The following is a 23,770-nucleotide window of genomic DNA, read 5'->3' as shown; positions in this document are numbered from 1 at the left end:
TTCTGCTATGAGAGGACCCAGCAGAAGTCGTGACTCAGGCTGGCACCTGACCTTGGACTTCCAGCCTCCTGAACCCTCAACAGTACATTCATAAGCCCTGGTCTCTGGTATGCTGTTGCAGCGGCCAGAAGGAACTAACACAGAGAACGGCTACCAGAAGTGGATGCTGTGGTAACAAGTACCTAAACACGGGGGTGGAGCTTCACAACACAGGGCAGCAGCTAAACGTCTGGAGACAATGCCCGACAGAACGGACCATTAAAAGTGAGGGTTCAGAAGAGACGAGAATGGCAGATCGCACCCCAGTCTCTGGAGAGAAGCCTCAGAGTTGCGCACCGTCAAGCCCACTGTGCTGAGGCCTCAGGCCCAGCGAAGCCCGAGTCACGGGACCGGAGAGAAGGCTCCTGGGCACAAAGGGGGGCAGGCCTGGCAGAGCTGAGCTCATGGACGGGGCTGTGGGTGATGAATCTAGCTGCTATTGAAGCTGTCTCTTGGCAGAGTGCTGAAGGGGTGGCTTGGCTTCTCTTGGGTGTTTAGCCTGGGGGTGGGGGGATGAGGGGAGATGAACCCAGTGATCCTGACGCAGGGAAGAGAATACAGGGCAGCAACAAGTGAGGTCAGGAAAGACGCCAGCAGAGCCACGCAGAGGCCAGGCCTGTCCAGCCTTGACTGGGCCTCCAGAGGAGTGAGCAGGCACTCAGAATTGCACTTTCCAACTGAAGTGCTTTAGGAGCTATTCTGATCAAAGATTTTGCCAGCAAAATGAGAACAAGATGGGGAAAAAGGCCTGGGTGGTGTGCGGGCCACGCTGGTCAGTGGCAGTGACGGCAGGCCCGGCCCCACCCTAGGCCCGGGGCGCGCCGTACCTTGTAGGGGGAGATGTGCGTGTCCGGAGGGAAGGCCAGCATGCCCATGACCTGGCGGACCTCGTCCAGCTGGCTCCCCTCAGCCTGGCTGAAGTGCTTCCTCGCATGTCTGCAAAGACACAGTGCAGCCTGAAGACGTCTGCACTCCCACCACCCCCACCCAGGCACCAGCTGCGCCTGCCCAAAGCTAGCCAGGGAGGGGCCCAGAAGCCTGCCCCGCACATTGGCGGGGGGGGGGGTCCTACCTCACCGCATCCAGCCTCTTGTTCTGCCGGATGAGCTCAATGAACTCCTGGATCCTCAGGCTAAACTCCAGGCAGCTCTGAGGGTGAAGACAACAAAATGACCAGCTTAGTCAGGCGCACCCAAAGCTGTGTCCCGGCTCGAGGCTGCAGGCACTGCTACAGAAGCTCGGCGTTGCCGGGGAGGCAGGGCTGCTGCTGAAATCCTAATTTCAACCTGCAGCCAACACTTGCTGGGTACTGACAGGCCATGGCCCAGCCCCACCCCCCATCTCTCAGGGCCAGGCCAGGGAGGGCCGGGGGACGTGGGGCGAGGAGCATCGGCGGTGCTCCCAAGCCGCAGCTGGCTGCGCGGACGTGACAGCCTCGTCACCACAGTCAGCACAGTGCCGTCGCTACACCTTCCTACCCGCAGGCCTCCTCTTTCCAGCCCCGGGCCACGCTGAAGGCTGGGGGGGACGGAGCACCGCATGAGGACCCTCACAGTGTGGGCCACAGCGACTCTGGGAACGAGCCAGCTCAGAGGCCCTGGATGGGCAGGGCCTCAGCATGTGGCCAGGACCAGGCGAAGATGGCAGAGGTGGGCAAGCAGGTCAGGGCCGGCTCCCGGAAGAGCCCGGGACATGTCAAGGGTGCAAGGGCCCCAGGGCCAGGTCTGCTGTGCTGGGAGGCAGCCATGGCCCAGCTCCATCTGGAAGGCGTCTATCCTGAAGCTCCACAGGAGACCCCAGGGGATGCTAATACGGCCGCCATCAGCAGGGTAGCTTGTAAGGAGCCCAAGTGAACTTTGAAACCTTAGCAATATCAACCCAATTTGGGCTAAAACTCCTGCAGCTAGGGGTAGAGGGCAAGCAGGTAAAATTAACTTTTGTGACCTAAGATGAAAAATCTGGATTATTTTACAAAAAAACTAAGACTATAACATCTTCAACCTGGCTTCAGAAATGTGTTTCCAACCAGAAGCAGAGTACATGCAGTACACAGCACGGAGGCCAAGCTTGGGACCTCCGCTCACTGTCCCGCCCACAGTGCCCCGGCCTGGAGATGGTATAAACGCTGCCCTGCGCCTGCTGCTTCCAAAAGCCTGCCAACCTCATGACTTGCTCCCTGCCCCCCAGCCTGGCGTACACACTGCATTCTGGGGAAGCACCTGGGCTGGAGGGACCCTGGGAGGACACCCTCCACGAGCGCCCAGCCCGGCCCCAGGCACACCAAGTGGAGGGCGGGCAGACCTGACTGCAGGCTGTTCCGCCGGCGTCAGGAGCACGGCAGAGGTGCAGAACCACTCACCTGGTACCCACATGTCCACTCCACAGGGGCTCAGAGAACGTGGTCTGTCTCCCTGCCCAAGCCCCCCTCCCCACCCTCGTGCAGGGCACTGAGCCCCGGGCAGCAGCCTGTCCTGACCCCAAATGGATGAGGCAGGGCGAGGGTGGCGTGGCAGGTGCCGCACAAACCAGTGAAGAAAAACTCGGCCCCTTTCAGAGGCCAGACGAGCAGGGCTGAGCCGGGACCGGAGGCCGGGGCGCCGCCTGCTTCGCAGGGAGCGATGAGCACTTCCATCTGGGGCTGCCCGCTGTGGAGCGTTACCAGTAAGCCCTAGGTCAGCTCTAGAAAACCGACACGTGGAAATGCGTCTCCTTATTTATGGTGGCTCTTTGCTCTCCAAGTTAACTCTCAGACAGTCCACTGAGAAGGTGGACACACGCAGGTGTCCAGACTGGACAAGGACGGCCAGCATCTGGTGACCACATCACACGTGACCTGCGAGGCTCCGCGCGCTCCTGTTCACGGCCGCACTGAGGCTGCAGACACATAGCACGCACGCTGCCTCTGCCAGCCTGACGTGTCCAGAGACCCGCCTCAACTCAGGAGACTTCTGTGGGCTGTACTCACTACTTTGGAGGTATTTTCAACTATGGGAAATGTGGGTCTCAAACTTTCTTTTCTCGCCTAGAGCCTCACCACTGATCTGAGGGACCCTTGGCATCTGGCGTGGGCCCCCTGACCCCCCACCCCCAGCCTGCATGTGTGATCAAGTACCGGAGCTCACATGTGCCCACAAGGGTACAAACTGTGCAGAGCCTGCACACTGGCTTGTGCTCAGCCGGAACTTTGTAATGAGACGTCCTGACGTCCTTTCATCCTCTAGGTGCACTTCTGGACAACTACTTATGCTCCTTCAGTTACGTGACGACACCACAGGACTGTGCCGTGGTGGGTTCGCCCCGCCAGCCCACCCCCTGGCAGGTAGGTGCAAGGCTCCCCGCTGCGACCCGACCCCCGTGGCGTGCCTGGCCAAGCAGCAGTGTTCTCGGGGAGGGAGCAGGGCGTGCAGAAACTGCCTGTTGCACCGGAGGCCTGTTTTCCTTCTGCCCTGGTTCCCGCCGAGCGCACAGCCGTGGGGGTGGAGCAGAGCGCGGGCGCGTGTTACATACCAATTCTGGCTTTCCTTTTATGGTTTCCATACCAAGATCCTCACTCTCTTTAGGGGAGCCACTGGCCACTCTACTTTTCCGTCCCGTCTTCGCGTCGTGCTCGCTTTGGCGGCCCTGAGTGGCAGAGAGTGTCACCCTTGGCTGGTGACTATGTGCACACGACAAGCTCAACGGGGCGGCGTTAAAGGCACTCAGTTTAGAACACAGTTTTTCTAATGGAGGCAGGAAAGGTTAATACAATCAAGCATTTCTGCAAGCCCTAAGGCGTTGATACCTTTCAGGAAACATGTTTAAATTCTGCAATTTATGTTTAAGTGTCTATTTTTTAAGCTGCTTCTGGGTCTCAAGAGAAGCTGTATGCCAGAAAATCCCAGCCTCGAACTCTGAACCCTCACAGGCGGGCACCCACTCCTCGCAGGGTGCCTTCCCGAGTCAGTGAGTGGGTGGGTAGGAGCTGGGCCCACCCTGCTCCAATCCCCGGCAGCACATGCGTGGTCCACACCACGTGCCTTCAGAACTTCACTCAACATCTGTTCAAACCATAATACAAAGAGTGCCCTTTTGAGAATTTCCCCTAAAACCCAACACCACCCTCTTATATAAAAACCCCAAACCCACACCAAACCCAACAACCCGCCCGTTATGAATCCACACAACTCCGAAACAGGCTCTGGTGCAGGTGGCGCCGCCCTGCCGACTCTGCAAGCTCTGCCCAGGCACGCCCTGCCCCCTCCAGGAGCCCTGCCAGGTGCAGCCCCGCCCCTCCAGGAGCCCCGCCCCTGTGCGGCCCCGCCCCTCCCCGGAGCCCCACCCCGGCGCAGCCCGTGCACCTTCATCTTGCGCAGCCGCGATTTGTTGTCATGGCACCAGGCCAGGCAGGTGGCGGTCTCGCGCCTCTCCAGGGACTCCTCCACCTCTTTGGCAGTCAGGAACATCTCGATGTTCACTAAATCCTGCAGTGAAGGGAACCATGGCTCAGAGCACTGGACCCCAGATCCGCCCAAGGCTGGACGGTCATGGCGCCCGGCAGTTGGCATCCCGCGCCTCCTCTCACGCAAACACCTTCTCTGGCGCTGGGACACCCCGCCACGGGCCGGGTCTGCACAGCACGCAGGCCTAGTGACAGGCCAGGTCCTGCCAGAATCTGGGGCCCCACCACCTCTCACAGGGCCGACATGGAGATCCCAGTAGTCCATACTCTCAATTTCTACGGGTTTTGCTCTGCAGATTGATTTCGAGTTTAGGTTTTTGAGAAGGGGCAAGCTGGGGGGCTGCACGTCTCTCGCCTCCACTGTCTGCTCCTCTCTCCCACCCCGAGGAGTGCAATCTGGGCGGGCAGGCCCAGTGCCGCTGAGCTAGAGGAGCCCAGCAGAGCTAGGGACCCACAGGAGCCAACCCACCCACTCCAGTGCCCACATGTCCAAGTCGAGGGGGCGCTATGGTGCCAGGAAGTGCGGCGGAGGGGGGTGGGGTGGGGCAGGAAGTGTGGGGCCCAAGCAAGAGGTTGGAGTAGCCAGCAAGAAGGACCTCCCTGGCCACACTGGGCAGGTGATGCATGTTCCGACATGACAAATAAGGGGTGGCTGGAAGAAAATTTCAGAAAGTGAATTTCTCTTCCCTCAGGCACAGACTGAGTTGGTCATTTTCTGTTATCCGGTAGAGGAACACCCAGCACACAACAGCCCTGGAACTCTCCTGTCTCCACAGCCTCCACTTGGGCCTCACAGGCCACTGGGTCCACGGACACCGCTTCACCCACGCTCTGTTGGCCAAGGCCGGCCACGCAGAGCAGCTTGGAGCTCACCACGGACGTTCCATGTGCAGCACCAGAGCCACCTCAAGCTCCGTGCAGGAGCTGCAGAAGGAAGCAGAGCCCTACTGGTATGAGGAAGAGACACCTGCTCTACTTCAAGAGAAAGTCAGTGGAGGCATACAGTCAATGACGTCGCCACGAAACCAGGCACTTATAGCAAAATTAACGAGAAAAAATAATCAAGTACTGTTACTAGGCAGCGAGATGGTGCCCGTGGACCAGCTCCTGGGGCATCCTCTGTGGACCCAAATGGGCACTGGTCACGGGCACAAGAGCAGCTGATCAGAGGGCCCGGGGTGTGCTGCTACTGGGGCCGCTCTGGACAGCGCGAGGGCAGGCGCCACAGAAGGGAGGCTCCACCTGCGTCCCCAGGAGGGACAGCGGCGGACGGTGGCTGGGGCTCGCATGATGTGCCCTCAACCGCCCCAGCCCGACCTCTCCTCAGCTCCACGTCCTGACTGCCAGGGCAGGACACGGTCAGAGGGCTGGAGCGTGGCTGGGCCAGCACCAGACTCCAAGACTTCCCACCACAGCCCATGCTCTGCCCAGCTGCTCCCCCAGCCTCGCCCTGAGCATGGGGTTCAGGTGAGGAAGTCTCCTGTGGTTGTCCAGCCAGGACTCACTAATCCAGACCTTGACTCACCGCCCTCCCTACAGAGGGAGCCGCGTTCTGGTGCTGCTTCCCTGGCCATCTCGCCACAGTCTTCTTTTTCCTGAATGTTCCCCGCTAGGCCAAGGCTAGGCTCCCAGATGACACGCTGTCTTCCTTCTCTCTTGTGTCCCATCCTTTCCAGGCCTTTTCTAACTTGCAAGCGGTGGCCTCTCCCGCCCACACCCCCAGAGTCTGGCCTTTCCAAGTCTCTCCCTTTCCTGTGCACAGTCCTCTGATGACCATGGACCCTGGGCTACAGGAGCCCCAGTAAAGATGTTAAACCAGCTGGCCAGAGGCGAGCCACAGCGAGCAAGCACCACCCACAGCCCCCTCCCAGGAGGCGCCACCATGGAGGCGGCTAACACGGGGCCACGGCTGACTCCACCAGGCCTTCCGCCCGCCACAGCCGCTGCCGTGGCCCGCGCTCCCCTCCCTCTTCATGGTGTCTTTGGATGAGGAGGAGCCCCAGCGCTACAGCCTCTTCCTGGGAGGCCTCACCCACCCCAAGGCCAGGACAATGCCGTCCTGTGTCTGCTTCAGAAAGAGCTGAGTTTCTGTGCTCAGCGTGAGGCTGGGGGCTCCATGGGGAAACACCTTCTGGGACTGGCTCCTAGACAACGTTCACGCCAACTGACCTTCTTCTGAGGACCACCGGCCCCCACCCGCCCCCCACTGCCCCTCTGCAGACAGGTGACCACCGATGCCCCTCTGCGCCTCTGCAGACAGCTCACCTTCACCACATCTGGTCTGGCTTCACACTTCTCCCCCCACGGAGCACACCTGGGGGCCAGGAGGAACAGGGAGCTTGGGCCTCACCAGCCAGTGCGGGTGGGTGAGCCTGGCCACGCCCTCGCAGGTGCAGGGGAGGGCACAGGAGTGAAGCCTGACAGACGGGCAGGCTATTGCCGGGAAGGTGAGGCAGGGAGAGCCTGTGGTGAGGCGGAAGCTGGCATGCCTGGTGAGGGATCGGGCGCCAGGGACCACCGTGCACCAAGCTGAGACTGGCAGCCCCGTCACCCACAGCAGGAGCCTGGGGCCGGGCACACCCAGCTCAAGGAGCTGCCCAGGGCTGGGGTGCAAGTGGGAGGATGCCCACCCCTGACGCCCCCACAAATATATCAGCCACGTCGGAGGAAAGGCCTGGAGCTGTAACTAGGCAAGGACACGGAGCCCGTGGGAAGCAGCTGGGCCGGGCACGCTGCTGGGGACCCCAGGCACCTCCTGGGATGGGAGCAGGGTCACACACTGGGATTCAGAGCCACCAGAGCTGAGCCCCGTCGGCCCAGGGCGGGAGCCACGCACACTGGGTGGGGATGGGATTGTGCTGGGGGCCAGGGGGCCTGAGGACACGAGGGTGAGGAGGCTCAGGCCTGGGGGTCCCCAGTGCAGCAGAGGAGCAGGCTGGGGCGGGACACGGGAAGGAGAGACGAGAAGGACATCGCCCTCGACAGAGGTGCTCCCACCAGAAGCTCCTCCCATGGGAAGTGGGCACACAAGTGCAGCCACCTGCCGGGCACCCCTGACTGCTGGGCCCGCTGCAGTGAAGGCCGCCCTCAGGACATCGGCCCCCGCAGCACCCAGCCAGCAGCATGAAGGGTGCAGCATGGTGCGGGTGGACCCGCAGAGGCCAGCGGAGGGCACGGGTGGCCCGATCACCACTGCACCCAGCCTGGGGCATTGAGCGCTTCCACACCTGCACCCTGGGGCCACCACAGACGGACTGACGGAAAGCACACCCGGGCCCAGAGAGAGGCGCACACACAGGAGGCCGCTGGCGCGGGGCAACCCCGTCCACACCCCTGCTCCTCCGAGCCATCACGTGAGGGAGGAACTGCCTGGCTCAGGACACAGCGGGGCCCGTCCCTGCCCACCTCGATGCCACTCTGGCGCGCCAGCTTCACGGCCGTGTTGTAGTAGCCGCAGCGCAGCAGGTGCTCCACCATCATGCGGTCCATGCGCTTCCTCTTCCACACGCTGGCCGCCGCCGGCTGGTCACTGCTGTGCTCCTTGAGGTGCTCGATCCGGCGCTTGCACAGCTTGGCACTCTCGTCCTCCGCCTGGATGGACTCCACCGCCTGCAACACACTCAGGCACTCAGGACCCGCGGCCGCCCACCGGAATCCCACCCAGACCTCCCACCCGGGCCGCCCACCGGACCTCCCACCAGACTCCCACCCGGGCCGCCCACCGGACCTCCCACCGGACTCCCACCCGGGCCGCCCACCGGACCTCCCACCGGACTCCCACCCGGGCCGCCCACCGGACCTCCCACCGGACTCCCACCCGGGCCGCCCACCGGAATCCCACCCAGACTCCCACCCGGGCCGCCCACCGGACCTCCCACCGGACTCCCACCCGGGCCGCCCACAGGAATCCCACCCAGACTCCCACCCGGGCCGCCCACCGGACCTCCCACCGGACTCCCACCCGGGCCGCCCACCGGACCCCCCACCGGACTCCCACCCGGGCCGCCCACCGGACCTCCCACCGGACCCCCACCCGGGCCGCCCACCGGACCCCCCACCGGACTCCCACCCGGGCCGCCCACCGGACCTCCCACCGGACTCCCACCCGGGCCGCCCACCGGACCTCCCACCGGACTCCCACCCGGGCCGCCCACCGGACCTCCCACCGGACTCCCACCCGGGCCGCCCACCGGACCTTGCACCCGGACTGCCCACCAGACTCCCACCTGGGCCGCCCACCTAGACCACGGAAGACTGGGTGGAAGGGAGGTCAGAGGGGGAAGCAGGCCCCTGGGCCGCACAAGAGGAGAGGGGAGGAAAGGAGCTACCGTTTCCAAGGCGACGGCAGGGTCTGTCCTTCCCCACAGGGATATTGCTTTCTGTTTTACCTACTCAAGCTGCACTGCCCGAGGCACAGAACTTTACATTTTTCCAGCTTCCAGGTTAATGAATCCACCTGTCATTATAACCTGACATTTTATCTTTTATACTACTTTCTCTAAAGGTTGTTTAGTTCAGAATTAAGACGGCCAACTGGCAGTGTCCTACACCTGCTTATCACGCAGCAGCCACTGGCGACCACCTGAAGTGTGGGTCTGTGAATCTCCCATGGGAACGTCAGTGGCACGGGTGGCTGGTGGCTGCGCATTGGATGCCAGGTCTGGAGTCCCGGTCAGCCCCTGACTGCTCCCAGCCCATCCCACCGTCAGAAGTCAGCTATCAGGGTATTTGCTGCTCCTTGACAAGGGGACTCTCCTCTACCTGCTTTTTTAACGTCTTCAGTCTGAGTGAAAATCCCACGTGCACTTGTTTCTGTTTATCGTGTTGAGGTCTCTGAGCTGCGGACCGGCGGTGAAAACCTCCCGGTCACTCTCCCTGCACTCGGGGCTCCCGTCTGCCCCTCCTTGAGCTCTGGCCCACTCACAGTCTCTCGCCCTCTTTTCATCTCTGTGCTGTATTCCAGGTAATTTCCTCAGACCCACCTTCCAGCTCTTTAACTCTCTTTTTAGCTGGATCTGATTGTTAAATGTTAAAATATTTATTGTAAGTAAAATTTGAGTTTTTCATTTGCTATCTTTCTTTTCTTGAATTTTTACTGTTTTTTTTTTAAACTTCAAATCACTTACACTATCTACTCCCTGCAGATATCTCCAAGCTGTTTTTTCACCCTTTAAACAGTGAAGTGCGGTATCTGCTAGTTTCTACCTCTGAAGTCTGTGCGGATCTCCTATTCCTGCCGAGTCTCAGTCACGGTGTCCTGTGTCCCTGTCCCCTCCCACTGTGGTGGCTACTGTCGCGGAACAACCTGATGCTCAGGCGGAAAGCAGCCTCCACAGGGGAGAACCACGTTCACTCCACCGGAGCCCCCGAGGCAGCAGCTGCTGGGACCACGCCCACCAGATGGGGGCTGGGGGCGGGGCCATGGCGCACAGCTCACGTGGCTGTAGTTCTGGGCCCTCTCACCCGAGGTACAGCGCTCCTGCCATCAGACCCCCACTGTTAACGGCCCGACGCCCGGGCCAGGGAGGCCCTTGGTGGGGGGCTGTCCCGAGGCAGCAGGGGTCCCTCGCTTTCTGCCCCACCCTACCCAGGACCGCGTGCTCTCCAAACCTGATGTTCCTGTCTCATGAGCTCCTGGTACTTTCGACAAAATGTTTTCAAATATCTTATCTCACTTTGGGGGTATATCTACCATCCTCAGAAACAAGAAAGCCAATGTGCTGTTTTAAGATGAAATGGTGGAAATAATAAACCTGCTCCCACCCTGGGCCCAGGACAGGTGGAGACAGGAACTGGAAGGGGGGTCAGGAAGGCTGCCTCCCGAGACAGAGCAGGACAGGGTGGGGGCCACCCTCCACCACAGCTCCCCCAGGGGCAGGCGGGGAAGGGGGCGCCCGCGGGTGCCCGCAGCTTGGGGCAGGGCAGGCGGCACGGCCCGGGAGAGCACTGACCTTCCTCTTGAGGACGCTGAGCTTCTCCACCACACCATCCAGGAGGCTGACCACAGAGTCCACAGCCGGACAGCCACTCAGGGTCTTCTCCAGCTCGGCCACCACCATGGTGACGTGGCTCGTCTCGCGGTCGATGTTCTTCTGCGCGGCACGGAAGCGCTTGTTCAGTGTCTCGTAGGGCACCTGCAGGAGACAGAAGACCGCTGCGCCCGTGCCCTCAGCGGGCGGGGCCGCTTGTCCTCCACGCGAACGGTGGCCTCCTTCGTGGCACTTTTGGAAGCAAGAGGCTTCGGCTTCTCATTCGCTAGAAATGTGTCTCCTCTAAAACCTGTCTGAGCCCCACAAAAGGCCCATGTAAGCGAGGGTCACCCGCGTTCCTGGACAAGGACACGAGGCTGAGCTGCGCCCGGCCCACGAGACGCAGGGCAGCCTCCACTGTCCCCAAAACCTCCACCTGTCGGTGACCAGAGGGCCCCCGCGTTCGTCTCGACAACACAGAGTGAAGGAGAAGACCAAAACGGAGAGCCATGCTGGGGGCGGGAAAGCCCACGATGACCCTGTGATGGCCCCGGTGGGAGCGGCCGGGACGCTGCTGAGGCCCGGAGCACAGACAGGAAGCAGCCCCGTGGACACGTCGGTCAGGAAAGCGGAGGCGGGAGTGCTCACAAGAGAGGACAGGCCACGGACTCTCAGTCAGAGGACGCCTGTTCCCCAGAACACAGGACGGCACACAACCCGTGAAGCGTCTCTGAAGTCAGGAGCCCTGGGGACTCTGAGGGACTCCCCCGCCACGAGGGGGGCTCCCCCCAGCACATGGAGCTCACAGGGCAGGTCTCCACGGAGCTGTGCAGCGGCTGCCCCAACCCGCCCTGCCCGGGGAGGGCTGCTCGCGGGGGCCCCGCCAGCCGCCCGACACTCAGGGGGAGCCACCCCGTGCCAGGTGCTGTGCTGGGCAGGGAGGAGACGGGGCCTGACCCAGAGCCTGGGCTTCCCAGGAGCAGAGACCCCCGGGCGACGGCGGGGCCGGGGCGGGGGCTGGCCAGGAGACCGGGAGACCCGGCAAGGCCACCACCTGTCCCCCCCGGCTGCCACGCCCCTCAGCGTGGAAGCATGCCTGCCCTCACCTCGGCTCTCAGCAGTGGGAGGCTGAGACAACCTGCCGGGCCCTGGGCTCCCTGATGACCACGGGCGGGGAGTGGCGGCTCTCAAAACACAACTGAGCTACGAGAGGGGGCCCAGTGGACATGGGCGATGGCCTGACAGGGCATTCAGGCCCCTGCTAGTGGTGGACAGCACGGGCTCCCCACACAGACCATGGACTGGTCCCCTGGTCCACCCCCCACTGCCGCCTCCTCTGGACCCAGTACTCCTGTAAGAAAAGTGGAGGCTCCTGAGAGGTCCACTGCTCAGGAAGTGACCACTGCGCCAGCACCCAACACAGAACCAGGCTCGAGGCAGACGACCCACCAGTGACTCCCACAGACACACCCTCGGCAGGGGTTTCTGGAGGGACGAGGCACACCCAGCCTCCAACCACGGCCTGTGGGAGACCAGACTGGGGCTGGGGGCGTCTCTGCAAGGAGACGAGCGGCAGGCAGAGCCCCCAAGACCACAGCACGGCCACACTGGGGAAGATGCCTCAAGGCCGACCCGGCCCCCACGCTGGCCCAGCAGGCCGCTGAGCAGCCTGCGGGGTGAGAGCACCAGAGACGCTGTGGGGTGGACGGTTTGCTGATGGCAGCAAACCCCTCCGAGAACCCGGGCAGTCTGTTAGACCCAGGTGGCACTGCTGGTTCCGCTGCTTGACCGAGTGAGCGGGACCCCCGCCCCCGCCCGCGCCCTGCTGGCCGGCTGCGTGGACACGCTGTGTATTTCCAACCTGAGCTGGACCAACTTGTCCGTGAAGCGAGTGGACTCACGAGAGAACACACGGAGCACGCCCCCTCTCACACACCGCCGTGAGAGAGGCGCTCCTCCGCACGGCACGCGTGCGGCCGTGGGCCTGGACACCGGCACGGTCACCCCAGGCTGCGGACCCGGCTTTTCACTTTTATCTAAAAGGACGCCTGTGATGGACTCACGCTCACAGCTCACACTGTGCAGTAACTAAGCTGACTGCGGCCCTTCTGGGGAAAGAAGCCGACTCAAGATCTGGCAGAGCCCGGCCGTACTCGGCCCACATCTGCGCTCAGAGGCTCCAGAGGGAGGTGTGGCCGTCCTGCCACACCGCAGACCCCGGCCGCACTCAGAAGCCACATGCCCGGGGCCAAGCGCTCCAGTCCCCCTTCTACCAGTCCCGGGCCCCCCGCGGACACGGCCTTCCCCCCCACCCCTTCACGAGCTCCTGGGACCCATGACCTTCCCGGGACACCAGGCCACCCAGTCCTTGCCTCTCCCACTGTCCCCAACTGTCCTGTCATCAACAGCTCCACAGGCGCCTTCCTGAAGGGCTTTTACCAAAAGAAGGGATGGAATTTCAGAAATGCTGCAGACTAAACCACTCTAAAGTATCACTGAGAACAAGGCAAAACTGAGATGCTTTCAGATTGGCGAGGCTCCTGGCTCAGCTGCCAAATCCTCTGGAAGGAGAATTACTCAGAGACAGTCCTGGTGCAGACAAGAAAACCACGGAGACACAAGACACGGCAGTGAGAGTGGACACCAGGGAAGAGAGAGAATGCGTCACTCCTCAACACACTCCTGACAGGACAGGCAGCAGAAACGGGATGAGCAACATTCAACCTTAGAACTTCCGTGAAACCAAAGAAACCACCATCAGAGGGAAAAGGCAACCCATGAACAGGAGGAAATGTGTGTGCACCACGTAGGACAGGGTGGCCATCCAGGCTGCGTGAGGAGCCTGACGGCCCCCAGGACAGACAGACAGACAAGAGCCGGCCGAAAAAACAGGCAGAGGGCCGGAACCGACACTTCTCTGAAGCAGACAGACACCCCCGACAGGTGAGAGCGGGCGCTCCGCCCCCAAGCCTCCCAGAGCGCGCGCACCGGGGACGCGCGGCAGGGACGGGCAGCCGTGCCGGGGCGTGCGGGCCCCCGCCCTGGGACCCCCCGCCAGGAGCAGGAGGACCGCGCGCGCTGCGGCGTGCCATCAGCTCACCGGGAGCCGACCGAGAGCGGCACGGAGCTCCGAGCACGACGCGGCTCTGCCGGGTGCTCAGAACGAAGATGGTCAACTGGCTTTTACCACAGTAAAAAAAGACCCTGAACGATTTTGTTACCATTCGGACAACGGCGCCTGATTCAAAGCACTGGTTCAGGGAGGCTCGGAGACCAAGGAGGGGGCAGACCTGGTGGGAACCCACGTGCACAGTCTGTGTGGCCAACCTAGGAGGCAGGGCGATTCAGGGCAGAGGGCCAGCCACGCCCACAGCAGAGGTGCAGGACGGACCCCTCGTGGGCAGAGGGCCAACCTGCGCCCCGTACAATCTGCACCGATTCCCTTGAAACGGACCACAGACCTAAACGTAGAAGCTAAAACTGTAAAACTCCCAGCTGGAAAACACAGCGGGAAACCTTCCTGACCCTCAGAGAAAGGTCTCCCCGCAGGGATACAGAAAGCACCAACTGGAAGAGAGAAATCAATTAGTCTTTATCCAAACTAGAATTTCTGCCTTTCGAAAGACAATTTAAGAATAAGGACAATTTACAATAAGCTGCATCGCTTTCTATTTTACAAATTTCTGACATATAATTCAGACACCATAAAATTTACCCTTTTAACTCAAGTATACAATCCAGTGGTGTTTACTATGATCGCCAAGGCCGTGCAACCATCAACACCATCTACTTTCAGAACATTCTCATCACCCCAAAATAGAAACTCCTGCCTACAGAATTCTTGCCCCCAGTCAAGGAACCAGGCAGGGATCGCCTGTCCACCTGACCGGATCTGCCTGTGCTGGACACTTCGTATAGACCTAACACATAATGTACTCTGTGGCCCTTCACGTCTGGCCTTTTAACTGAGCGACATGTTCCCACGGCTCAGTCTATGGCGCAGCACGCGCTTCACTCCTCTTCATGGCCAAACGGCATCCCTCACGGGACCCCCATTCGTTCCTCTTCATGGCCAAACGGCATCCCCTCACGGGACCCCCATTCGTTCCTCTTCATGGCCAAACGGCATCCCTCACGGGACCCCCATTCGTTCCTCTTCATGGCCAAACGGCATCCCTCACGGGACCCCCATTCGTTCCTCTTCATGGCCAAACGGCATCCCCTCACGGGACCCCCATTCGTTCCTCTTCATGGCCAAACGGCATCCCTCACGGGACCCCCATTCGTTCCTCTTCATGGCCAAACGGCATCCCCTCACGGGACCCCCATTCGTTCCTCTTCATGGCCAAACGGCATCCCCTCACGGGACCCCCATTCGTTCCTCTTCATGGCCAAACGGCATCCCCTCACGGGACCCCCATTCGTTCCTCTTCATGGCCAAACGGCACCCCTCACGGGACCCCCATTCGTTCCTCTTCATGGCCAAACGGCATCCCCTCACGGGACCCCCATTCGTTCCTCTTCATGGCCAAACGGCATCCCCTCACGGGACCCCCATTCGTTCCTCTTCATGGCCAAACGGCATCCCCTCACGGGACCCCCATTCGTTCCTCTTCATGGCCAAACGGCATCCCCTCACGGGACCCCCATTCGTTCCTCTTCATGGCCAAACGGCATCCCCTCACGGGACCCCCATTCGTTCCTCTTCATGGCCAAACGGCACCCCTCACGGGACCCCCATTCGTTCCTCTTCATGGCCAAACGGCACCCCTCACGGGACCCCCATTCGTTCCTCTTCATGGCCAAACGGCATCCCCTCACAGGACCCCCATTCGTTCCTCTTCATGGCCAAACGGCATCCCTCACGGGACCCCCATTCATTTCTGTACCAGTAGAGAGATGGACACTGAGGCTGCTTCCACTTCAGAGAGATGCCTGCATGGGTTTTGTATGGGCACGTTCGCATTTCTCTCGGAGGGGAACTGCTGGGTCGCATGTAACTGTTTAACCAGAAGGCTTTCCTCAGCGGTCGCGCCATGTTACATTCCTTAGCAAGCACAAGGATTTTGGTTTCTCCACATCCTCATCCAGCATGAGTACTGTCCATCTTTCTGATCAGTCACTCCTGTGGGTGTAAAGTGGGGCCTCACTGCGGTCTCGCTGTTTCACTGACAATGATGCCTGCGTCTCCTCTGTGCCTATCAGCATTTGTATCTCTCTTCAGAAGTGTCTCCTCATAACCATCTGCTCGTTTTTACGGCTTGTTTTTATGTTACTGAACTCTAAGAGCTGTTTATACATTCTGGATACTAGATCCTTAGAAATTATTTGCAAATATTTTCCTTCTGTGAATAGTCTTTTTACTTCCTTAAACGGCATCCTTTGAAGTGCAAGCTTTTTTGGTTTAATGAAATCCAATTTATCATTTAACTGTAAACAAAATTGTTTCCTCCATTTCCCTTTTCACTGTTCATTTCTAGGGTGGAGAAATAAAAATTACTTTTATTTACTGATCTTGTACCCTGAAACTGTTTTGTCCCAGATTATCAGTTCCGGGAGATGTGTGTGCGCTGTGCACACGTGTATCCCTTGGGATCTTCCACAGACACAACTATTTCACCTTCAAACTGTCGTTTCTTCCTTTCCAGTCTGACTGCCTGCTATTTATTTTTCCTGCCTGAGCCCCAGTGAGGATCTCCAGGGCAACACTGAGTGGAAATGGTGAGTGGACATCCTTGTCTTTTTGCTCACCTTTCCATGTTTCACCACGGAGTGTGATGATGGCTATGGTTTTCTCAGAGATGCTCTTTATCAGGTTGAGGACATTCTCCTCTATTCCTAGTTGGTTCACTGTTTTTATCATGAAAGGGTGATGGATTTTGTTAAGTGCTTTTATCTGTGTCTGTTGAGATGATCATGTGGCTTTTGTCCTTTATACTAATAGGATAACAATACACTGGCTTTCACATGTTGAACCAACCTTGCATTCCTGGGGTAAACCCCACTTAGTTACGGTACATAATCCTTTTCATATGTTGTCAGATCCAATCTGCAGGCACTGTTGAGGATTTCAGCACCTATATTCATTCATAAGACTGGTGCAGTTTTCTTGTGGTCTGTCTGGTCTCGGTATCAGGGTAAAACTGATCTCATTAAGCTGAACAGTGTTCTACCTCTCCTGTATTTTGGTTCTCTGTGAGGGAGCAATGTTACTTTTTCTTTAAACATTTAATAGAATTCACCAGAGAAGCCATGAGGTCCTCAGTTTTTCTTTATGGTTTTTTTTTTTTTTAATCTCTTTACTTGTTACTGACTATTCAGTCATCATTTTTACAAAAGAGCAATTTTTTATTCAACTCAACACATTTTTCCTTCTACATTTTTGTATTCCTTCTACATGTATTCTTTCTACGTTTGTATTCCTAGTCCAACACTCAACAACGAAGAGAGTCTTGGAGCTTTCTCATCAACTGGAACCAGCTCTTTATGGTTCACATGTGGTGGATTTTTTTAAGGTTTGTCATTTGCTTTTGAATTCTGGTTTTGGGACTTCCTGGTGGTCCAGTGTCTAAGATTCTGTGCTCCCAATGCAAGGGGGCTCAGGTTCAACCCCTGGTCAGAGAACGAGACCCACATGCCTCAACTAAAGCTCCCCGTTCCAAAACTATGGCCCAAGGCAGCCAGAACAAATAAAAATAAATAATAAAAAAATTAATTCTGGTTTTATCTTATCTAGTTATACCAAAGATTTAAACCTGTATTAATCAAATCTACATATTTCCGTGGTAACGTGTTGCAATGCAGCTTTTAAGGTTACAGGGCTTCTCCACTTAAACAGCTGCTGTTAAACTATTTCCTCCAGCACCTCCTTGCCCTTCAGTGGCTCACAGAAAGTAACTCTGTTTTCGTAACTGAAACAGATCCTGGCAAACACCCTCAGCTGAGACCTGCGAGAAGCCTCTGAAACTCCCTCCAGCTTTGCGGCCGCCCTCCCACACACTGTCCTTTGCTTCAGGATGTGTTGCTTCAGACCTTCTCCAGGGTTTGCTGTGGGTTTCCTCACAGTATTTGCTGACAAAGAAGTGCATTTTCATCTGTCATCATGTTTTCAGCCACTTTCACAAGCACAGGAAGGAAGCATCTTGCCAATGGCACAAGGCCTTTTATCTTTCACAAGAACCTTTTTATCTTTCACAAGAACCTCAGAAGAGGATTCTACACATTTATCACAAAGCTAGCGGGAGTCCTCTGAGATTCTGGGCTGCACCCCAACACAGCAGACGCCCCTCCCTGTCCTGGGCTGGCCTCCCCGGGCGCAGCACACCCCTGCAGAGGCTCGTGAAGGACAGAAGGGCTGCAAATCCCTGTTTCTGAACAGGCTTCTTAAGAAAATGACATTTCTGGTCCACGTCTGTGGGCATGGGGCAAGATGGACAAAGCTGGAGGAGGGAAGGGCATCGCTGGCACCTCTGTGCTCCCTCTCTGGGGGGGCAAGGCCCTCTCAGCATGATAGCTGGTTCCTCACCAGCATGGAGTCTTTCCATGCCACTGGTCCATCTCAGCAAAGCTAAGAAGTCACAGGGACATGGGGGAAAGGATTCTCCACAAAGTAACAAGAGCAAAGACTCTCAGGCCCCTACTGATGGCACGTCCTGTAGCAGCAGGGAGGCCACTGTGCCTCAGTGTCCAAAGCAGTGGGGGAGCCGGTGGGGAGGGGAGTGGGGGAGGGGAGTGGGGGAGGGGACATGGGGGAAGGGGGGAGGAAGTGGGGGCAGTGGGGGAGGGGAGAGGGGAAGAGGTGATGGCGCAGGGAGATGGGGGGGTGGGAAGGAGCAGTGGGGGAGGGGAGGAGGTGGGTGGGGGGAGCTGGAAGGAGGGGAAGAGGGGTCAAGTCACCCGCCGGCCTGGGGCCACTCTTAACAGCCCTGGAAAGTGAAAGCGTTAGTCGCTCGGTTGTGTCTGACTCTTTGCGACCCCATGGGCTGTAGCCCACCAGGCTCCTCCGTCCATGGGATTCTCCAGGCAAGAATACTGGAGTGGGCTGCCATTCCCTTCTCCAGGGGATCTTCCCTGGGTATCCGGTACTGATTCTTCACCGTCTGAGCCATGCTGGACTTCAGCCCAAGTGAGGCCTGAGCTGCCAGGTCAGGAGGACGGTGCCACTGCGGCCCAGCAGCTGTGCAGAGCACGTCGGCGCTGGGACAGTGAGGGGCGCTCCACAGCCCAGGGAGCCGGGGCGAGGCCAGGGCGGCCATGGGAGCGGAGGCAACGGGCAGTCAGAGTGCGAGTCTGTCCTGCAGGCAGAGTGAGGAGGGCGCGAGTGTGAGAATGGGGCTCAAGGAGGGCTCTGCGATGCAGCCCTCGGGCTGACTCAGCCAAGTCTCCCCACCAGGACTAGGATGATGGGGAGCGGGTCTAGGGAGGCAGCGGGCTCGGGGACAAGCTCAGACCCCCAGCTGCTAAGAAGCTGGACAGACCCAGACGGCACATCTGACAGGCTCCGGGCCACTGCTCTGGGGCTGGAAGGGGTCCCGCTGGGAGTCAGGACATGCACAGGGGTGCTCAGACAGGGTCATCAAGACCGTGAGTGGCCCCGACATGGGGATGAGGCGTGGCCGGGAGCCCAGGAGGACCACGCGGGTGGCACTGTGGGGGCCAGATGGGGCCGGATGAGGAGGAGGGGCCCGGGACAGGAGGCGAGGTGAGCAGCAGACACCGTCAAGGGCGCACCTGGAGCCCCTGGCCAGAGCCCTGCTGGGCAGCAACGGGGAAGAGCCAGCGGCTCACGAGGCCGGGCCATGGCCATCTCAGAGGTGACCCGAGATGCTGCCCACTCGTCACCCAGACGGTCACAGCGCGCACAGCTTCGGGCCAGGGCCAGGGTTGTGAGCAGACCCTCCCCCCACCCCGTCAGCTGACCCTTCCGAGAGGATAGGGGTGCAGGCTGGGAGGGGTTAGACAGGACCCCCGAGGCCTCACACCCAGACTGCTGCTCTCAACAACAAGTGAGGCCAGTGCCTGAGGGGCCCCTCGGACAGAGGGGAGCTTTGCTCAGAACAGCGGGCCCCGGCGCCTCCCTCCCTCGGGGCCAGGCACCCTTCCAGACGCGGCCCCTCCAAGAGGACCAGGGTCCCAAGAAGAGTCTGACAGAAAAAGCACCAGATGCTGAGTGAAGACAGAAAGAAGACACCAGGGCGTGGCGGTGGCCAGGGCACGGGGGCCACGTCCTGGTGGCAGCACGCAGGCCCAGCCACTGCTGGGGTGTCCGGATGCCGGCTCTGACAGGCAGGGGCCCGGTGTGGAGGGGGCCGGGGCCCGGGAGAGGTCTGCTCGGACGGGGCCGGTGACCCGCTGAGAAGGGGCAGCTTACCCTTGTGGGCCGGGGCCGCGGCCGTGAGAGGAAAGGAGGGGGCGAAGGCTGGGTCTCTGGTCCACGAGGCCCCGGGCCCAGCCAGGGCACCTCCACTCAGCCTGACACATCCCAGCGTCAGAGTGAAAGACAGTTACTAAAGGATCTCTTTAACTGAACAGACTAAGGTACCTCTTTAGTAACTCAGCAGTTACTACTCAGCAACATTTAGTTGTTAAGTAACAGCTAGAAGTGATCAAAACAGTGAATAGTTCTCATTTTCAAAAGATTCTGAATAACATACCCCTGAGAAACACCAACCATTACGGGGGAAACTGCTCAGCCACGTGCAGGTCAGTGTCAGACATCTGCCCTGGGCCTTTCTGCCCATCTCCCCACCCCGTCTCTTCCCGGCCCCCAGGCACACAGTGGCCCTGCCCTCTGCAGGGCTTCTGGGACGCCTGGAGCCGCCTGCTCCAGCTGGACCACAAACCTTCAGGGTCAGGCCTGCCAAGATTTCAACTCAGCCCACGCGGCGCCTCCCCAAACCCACCTCCCCAGCCGCCCCTAAACCGCCAGCCTGCCCCGAGGGCCCACCCCCTCGCAGGACCTCCCTGAACCCCAGGTCCCCACTCGAGGCCGCCTCCACCCAGTGTGCGACGGGGACGTCCCAACGGGGCCTCATCCGGCCCTCCACATGGCCACCCAAACCGTGCACCGAGACGGAGGCACCTGTGGGGATTCGCCTCCCGGGTGTGTCCCTGAATGTGCCCCAGGTGTGTTCTGAGCCTCACTAGAGCACAGAGGTGATGAGCTCCGTGGTCACAGTCATGACAGACCCGCCTAAAGCCTGGGGCCTGCGGCGCGTGGTGGCGGCGGGCCCCTGGCCAGCACTGCCTGAGGCTGGGGTCGGCGCCAGCTCCGACAGCCACACAGGGAACTTGAGCCCAGAAAGCTCTTTCCCAGACTTGAATCTGTTCAAAATACAACGACACTTCAAGCACAGCCAGCCTGCAGCGTGCGAGCGTCCTCCGCCCAGCTGCATCTCTGCGGGGGCCGGGGGCAGAGGACACGCCATCGGGTCTCCTCCATCAAGTCACACATCCCAGCGTCAGTGAGCAACGCGGGCGTGTCGGGCCGGGAGACCGTGCAGGGTGGGCATGGGGCTTCAGAGCGGGCCTTCCAGCCGAGCGCTTGGTCTGTGGGTTCTGGGAGGCCAGGGCCGGGCCGGGGGCGCTCTCGGGGGTGAGAGCAGACAGCACTCTGCAGGTGTGACGAGGTTGGACCTGAGAACAGGAGGGCAACCGTGCTGCAATGTCTGTGGGAGAGACGGTCACTCTGTGATCACAGAACCTAAAGTAAAAAGCTTCCTGGCTGGTGCTAGTGGTAAAGAACCCGCCTGCCAATGCCGGAGATGTAAGAGATGCGCGTTCAATCCCTGGGTCAGGAAGATCCCCTGGAGAAGATGCAACCCACTCCAGTATCCTTGCCTGGAGAATCCCACAGACAGAGGAGCCTGGAGGGCTACAGTCCAAGTCCATAGGATCGCACAGAGTTGGACAAGACTGAAGCGACTCAGCACGCACACAAAGAAAAAAGAGGTAAGGACCCAGCCCACGGCCACCATACACCCGTCTCTAAAGTCCACATGCTTCATGCTACCAGCGCCTCTCAAACCTGAGACCATGCAGATCCTCCAAGTGCAGCTGAGACCAAGTTTGGAAAACTGACCTGAAAGTTGTAACTTTAGGCATATACTTGGCACGAAAAGTACAAACCCAGGATTTGAAATTGCAGGTAAGTACCTGGTCAACAAAACTGTCACCACACTAAAAGTAGAAAATTTAAATACTTGTATGCAGAATTAAAAGACACAGGCGAACCCGTCCCCAGATAAGAGTTAGGAGCAACGTGCCAAGCGGGGGGTGCTGGGAGGGGGTGCTGACGCAGGGACCGCTGGCCTAGGCGCCCAGACGAGGCTCCATGTGCCCAGAGGTGGGCCCAGGGGAGACCCACGGGGGGAGTGAGGTGCAGGGGGGTGCTGGGAGGGGGTGCTGACGCAGGGCCCGCTGGCCTGGGCGCCCAGACGAGGCTCCATGTGCCCAGGGGAGACCCACGGGGGGAGTGAGGTGCAGGGGGGTGCTGGGAGGGGGTGCTGACGCAGGGCCCGCTGGCCTGGGCGCCCAGACGAGGCTCCATGTGCCCAGGGGAGACCCACGGGGGGAGTGAGGTGCAGGGGGGTGCTGGGAGGGGGTGCTGACGCAGGGCCCGCTGGCCTGGGCGCCCAGACGAGGCTCCATGTGCCCAGGGGAGACCCACGGGGGGAGTGAGGTGCAGGGGGGTGCTGGGAGGGGGTGCTGACGCAGGGCCCGCTGGCCTGGGCGCCCAGACGAGGCTCCATGTGCCCAGGGGAGACCCACGGGGGGAGTGAGGTGCAGGGGGCTGCTGGGAGGGGGTGCTGACGCAGGGCCCGCTGGCCTGGGCGCCCAGACGAGGCTCCATGTGCCCAGGGGAGACCCACGGGGGGAGTGAGGTGCAGGGGGGTGCTGGGAGGGGGTGCTGACGCAGGGCCCGCTGGCCTGGGCGCCCAGACGAGGCTCCATGTGCCCAGGGGAGACCCACGGGGGGAGTGAGGTGCAGGGGGGTGCTGGGAGGGGGTGCTGACGCAGGGCCCGCTGGCCTGGGCGCCCAGACGAGGCTCCATGTGCCCAGGGGAGACCCACGGGGGGAGTGAGGTGCAGGGGGGTGCTGGGAGGGGGTGCTGACGCAGGGCCCGCTGGCCTGGGCGCCCAGACGAGGCTCCATGTGCCCAGGGGAGACCCACGGGGGGAGTGAGGTGCAGGGGGGTGCTGGGAGGGGGTGCTGACGCAGGGCCCGCTGGCCTGGGCGCCCAGACGAGGCTCCATGTGCCCAGGGGAGACCCACGGGGGGAGTGAGGTGCAGGGGGGTGCTGGGAGGGGGTGCTGACGCAGGGCCCGCTGGCCTGGGCGCCCAGACGAGGCTCCATGTGCCCAGGGGTGGGCCCAGGGGAGACCCAGGGGAGGAGTGAGGTGCAGGGGGGTGCTGGGAGGGGGTGCTGACGCAGGGCCCGCTGGCCTGGGCGCCCAGACGAGGCTCCATGTGCCCAGGGGTGGTCTCCCACCACCAATGCCACGTCCCCGATCCTGGCTGAGCGGACCCGCTGATCCGTGGGGTGACAGACAGGCCTCTATAAAATGATTTTCCTTCAGCTATCTGAAGGGAAATAAACAGAAGTAAAAACCCCAAAAACCGAATGGGATGGTCAGCAAAATAACTTGGAGAACAAACACAAATTGCTTTCATAATCAGAAAACACTTCCAAAGACAAAACAGTGTTTCCAGTTCACAGGTTTCCGCTTCTCCTTCCCTGAGGCCTGGGGGGCACGACCCACAACCCCACACCCGACAGCACCGCAGGGAAATTTGCCAGCCAGGGCCCAGCACGTCCCCCGCGCCCGCTGCGGGAAGAACGCCCTCCCCACAGCGAGGGCATCCAGGCCAGCAGCTCTCGCTCGACGGGGAGGAGCCCAGGGCTGCTGCCGGGCCTCCCACAGCCCCCGCTGCAGAGACGCATCCCAACGCCCCCAGGCCTGGGGCTGGGGGAGGAGGGCGGGCCAGAGGGTGCCATCAGCTTCAAGCCAGGCTGCGCCCACCGCCCTCCTATCTGAAGGAGGCTTGCCCACGGCATGCTCGTGCCCACTGCCTGCGGTAGGACCTGCCTTCACGCTGGAGAAGCGCGGCCTGCCAGCACCGGCCTCAGCCCCCACCCCACGGCACCTCTGCCCTGCTCAGGACAAGACTAGCAGAACTCCCGAGCCAACCGCTTTCCTGGGCTCTGTTTAATTCTACTTCCCACCTGAGCAGCCCTTGTTCCCAGTGAAACTTCCTCATCACCCACCGGGAACTAGTCGTGAGAAAGGTTTACCAGCAGTGACACATGTGTCAAGAGGAGAG

At 60.3% G+C, this 23,770-nt stretch overlaps 1 protein-coding gene across 2 annotated transcripts in view; it reads right to left on the bottom strand.

Moving 5' to 3' along the window:
- Positions 1-23,770, bottom strand: part of MAEA (macrophage erythroblast attacher, E3 ubiquitin ligase) — a 29,605-nt gene that overhangs the window by 3,766 nt on the left and 2,069 nt on the right. Inside the window, exons 2-7 of one of the 2 annotated variants that reach the window (XM_043905947.1) lie at positions 10,429-10,611; positions 7,883-8,086; positions 4,377-4,499; positions 3,547-3,660; positions 1,112-1,188; positions 867-975 (exon numbers count right to left, since the gene is read on the bottom strand). In XM_043905947.1, the coding sequence (XP_043761882.1) occupies positions 867-975; positions 1,112-1,188; positions 3,547-3,660; positions 4,377-4,499; positions 7,883-8,086; positions 10,429-10,611 (810 nt within the window). The remainder of the gene's footprint in view (positions 1-866; positions 976-1,111; positions 1,189-3,546; positions 3,661-4,376; positions 4,500-7,882; positions 8,087-10,428; positions 10,612-23,770) is intronic. The other variant, XM_043905948.1, reaches the window with a different exon arrangement.

This window comes from Cervus elaphus, chromosome 6 (genome assembly GCF_910594005.1).
Source record: "Cervus elaphus chromosome 6, mCerEla1.1, whole genome shotgun sequence".
NCBI lineage: Eukaryota > Metazoa > Chordata > Mammalia > Artiodactyla > Cervidae > Cervus > Cervus elaphus.
This window is presented reverse-complemented; position numbering and strand designations above follow the sequence as displayed.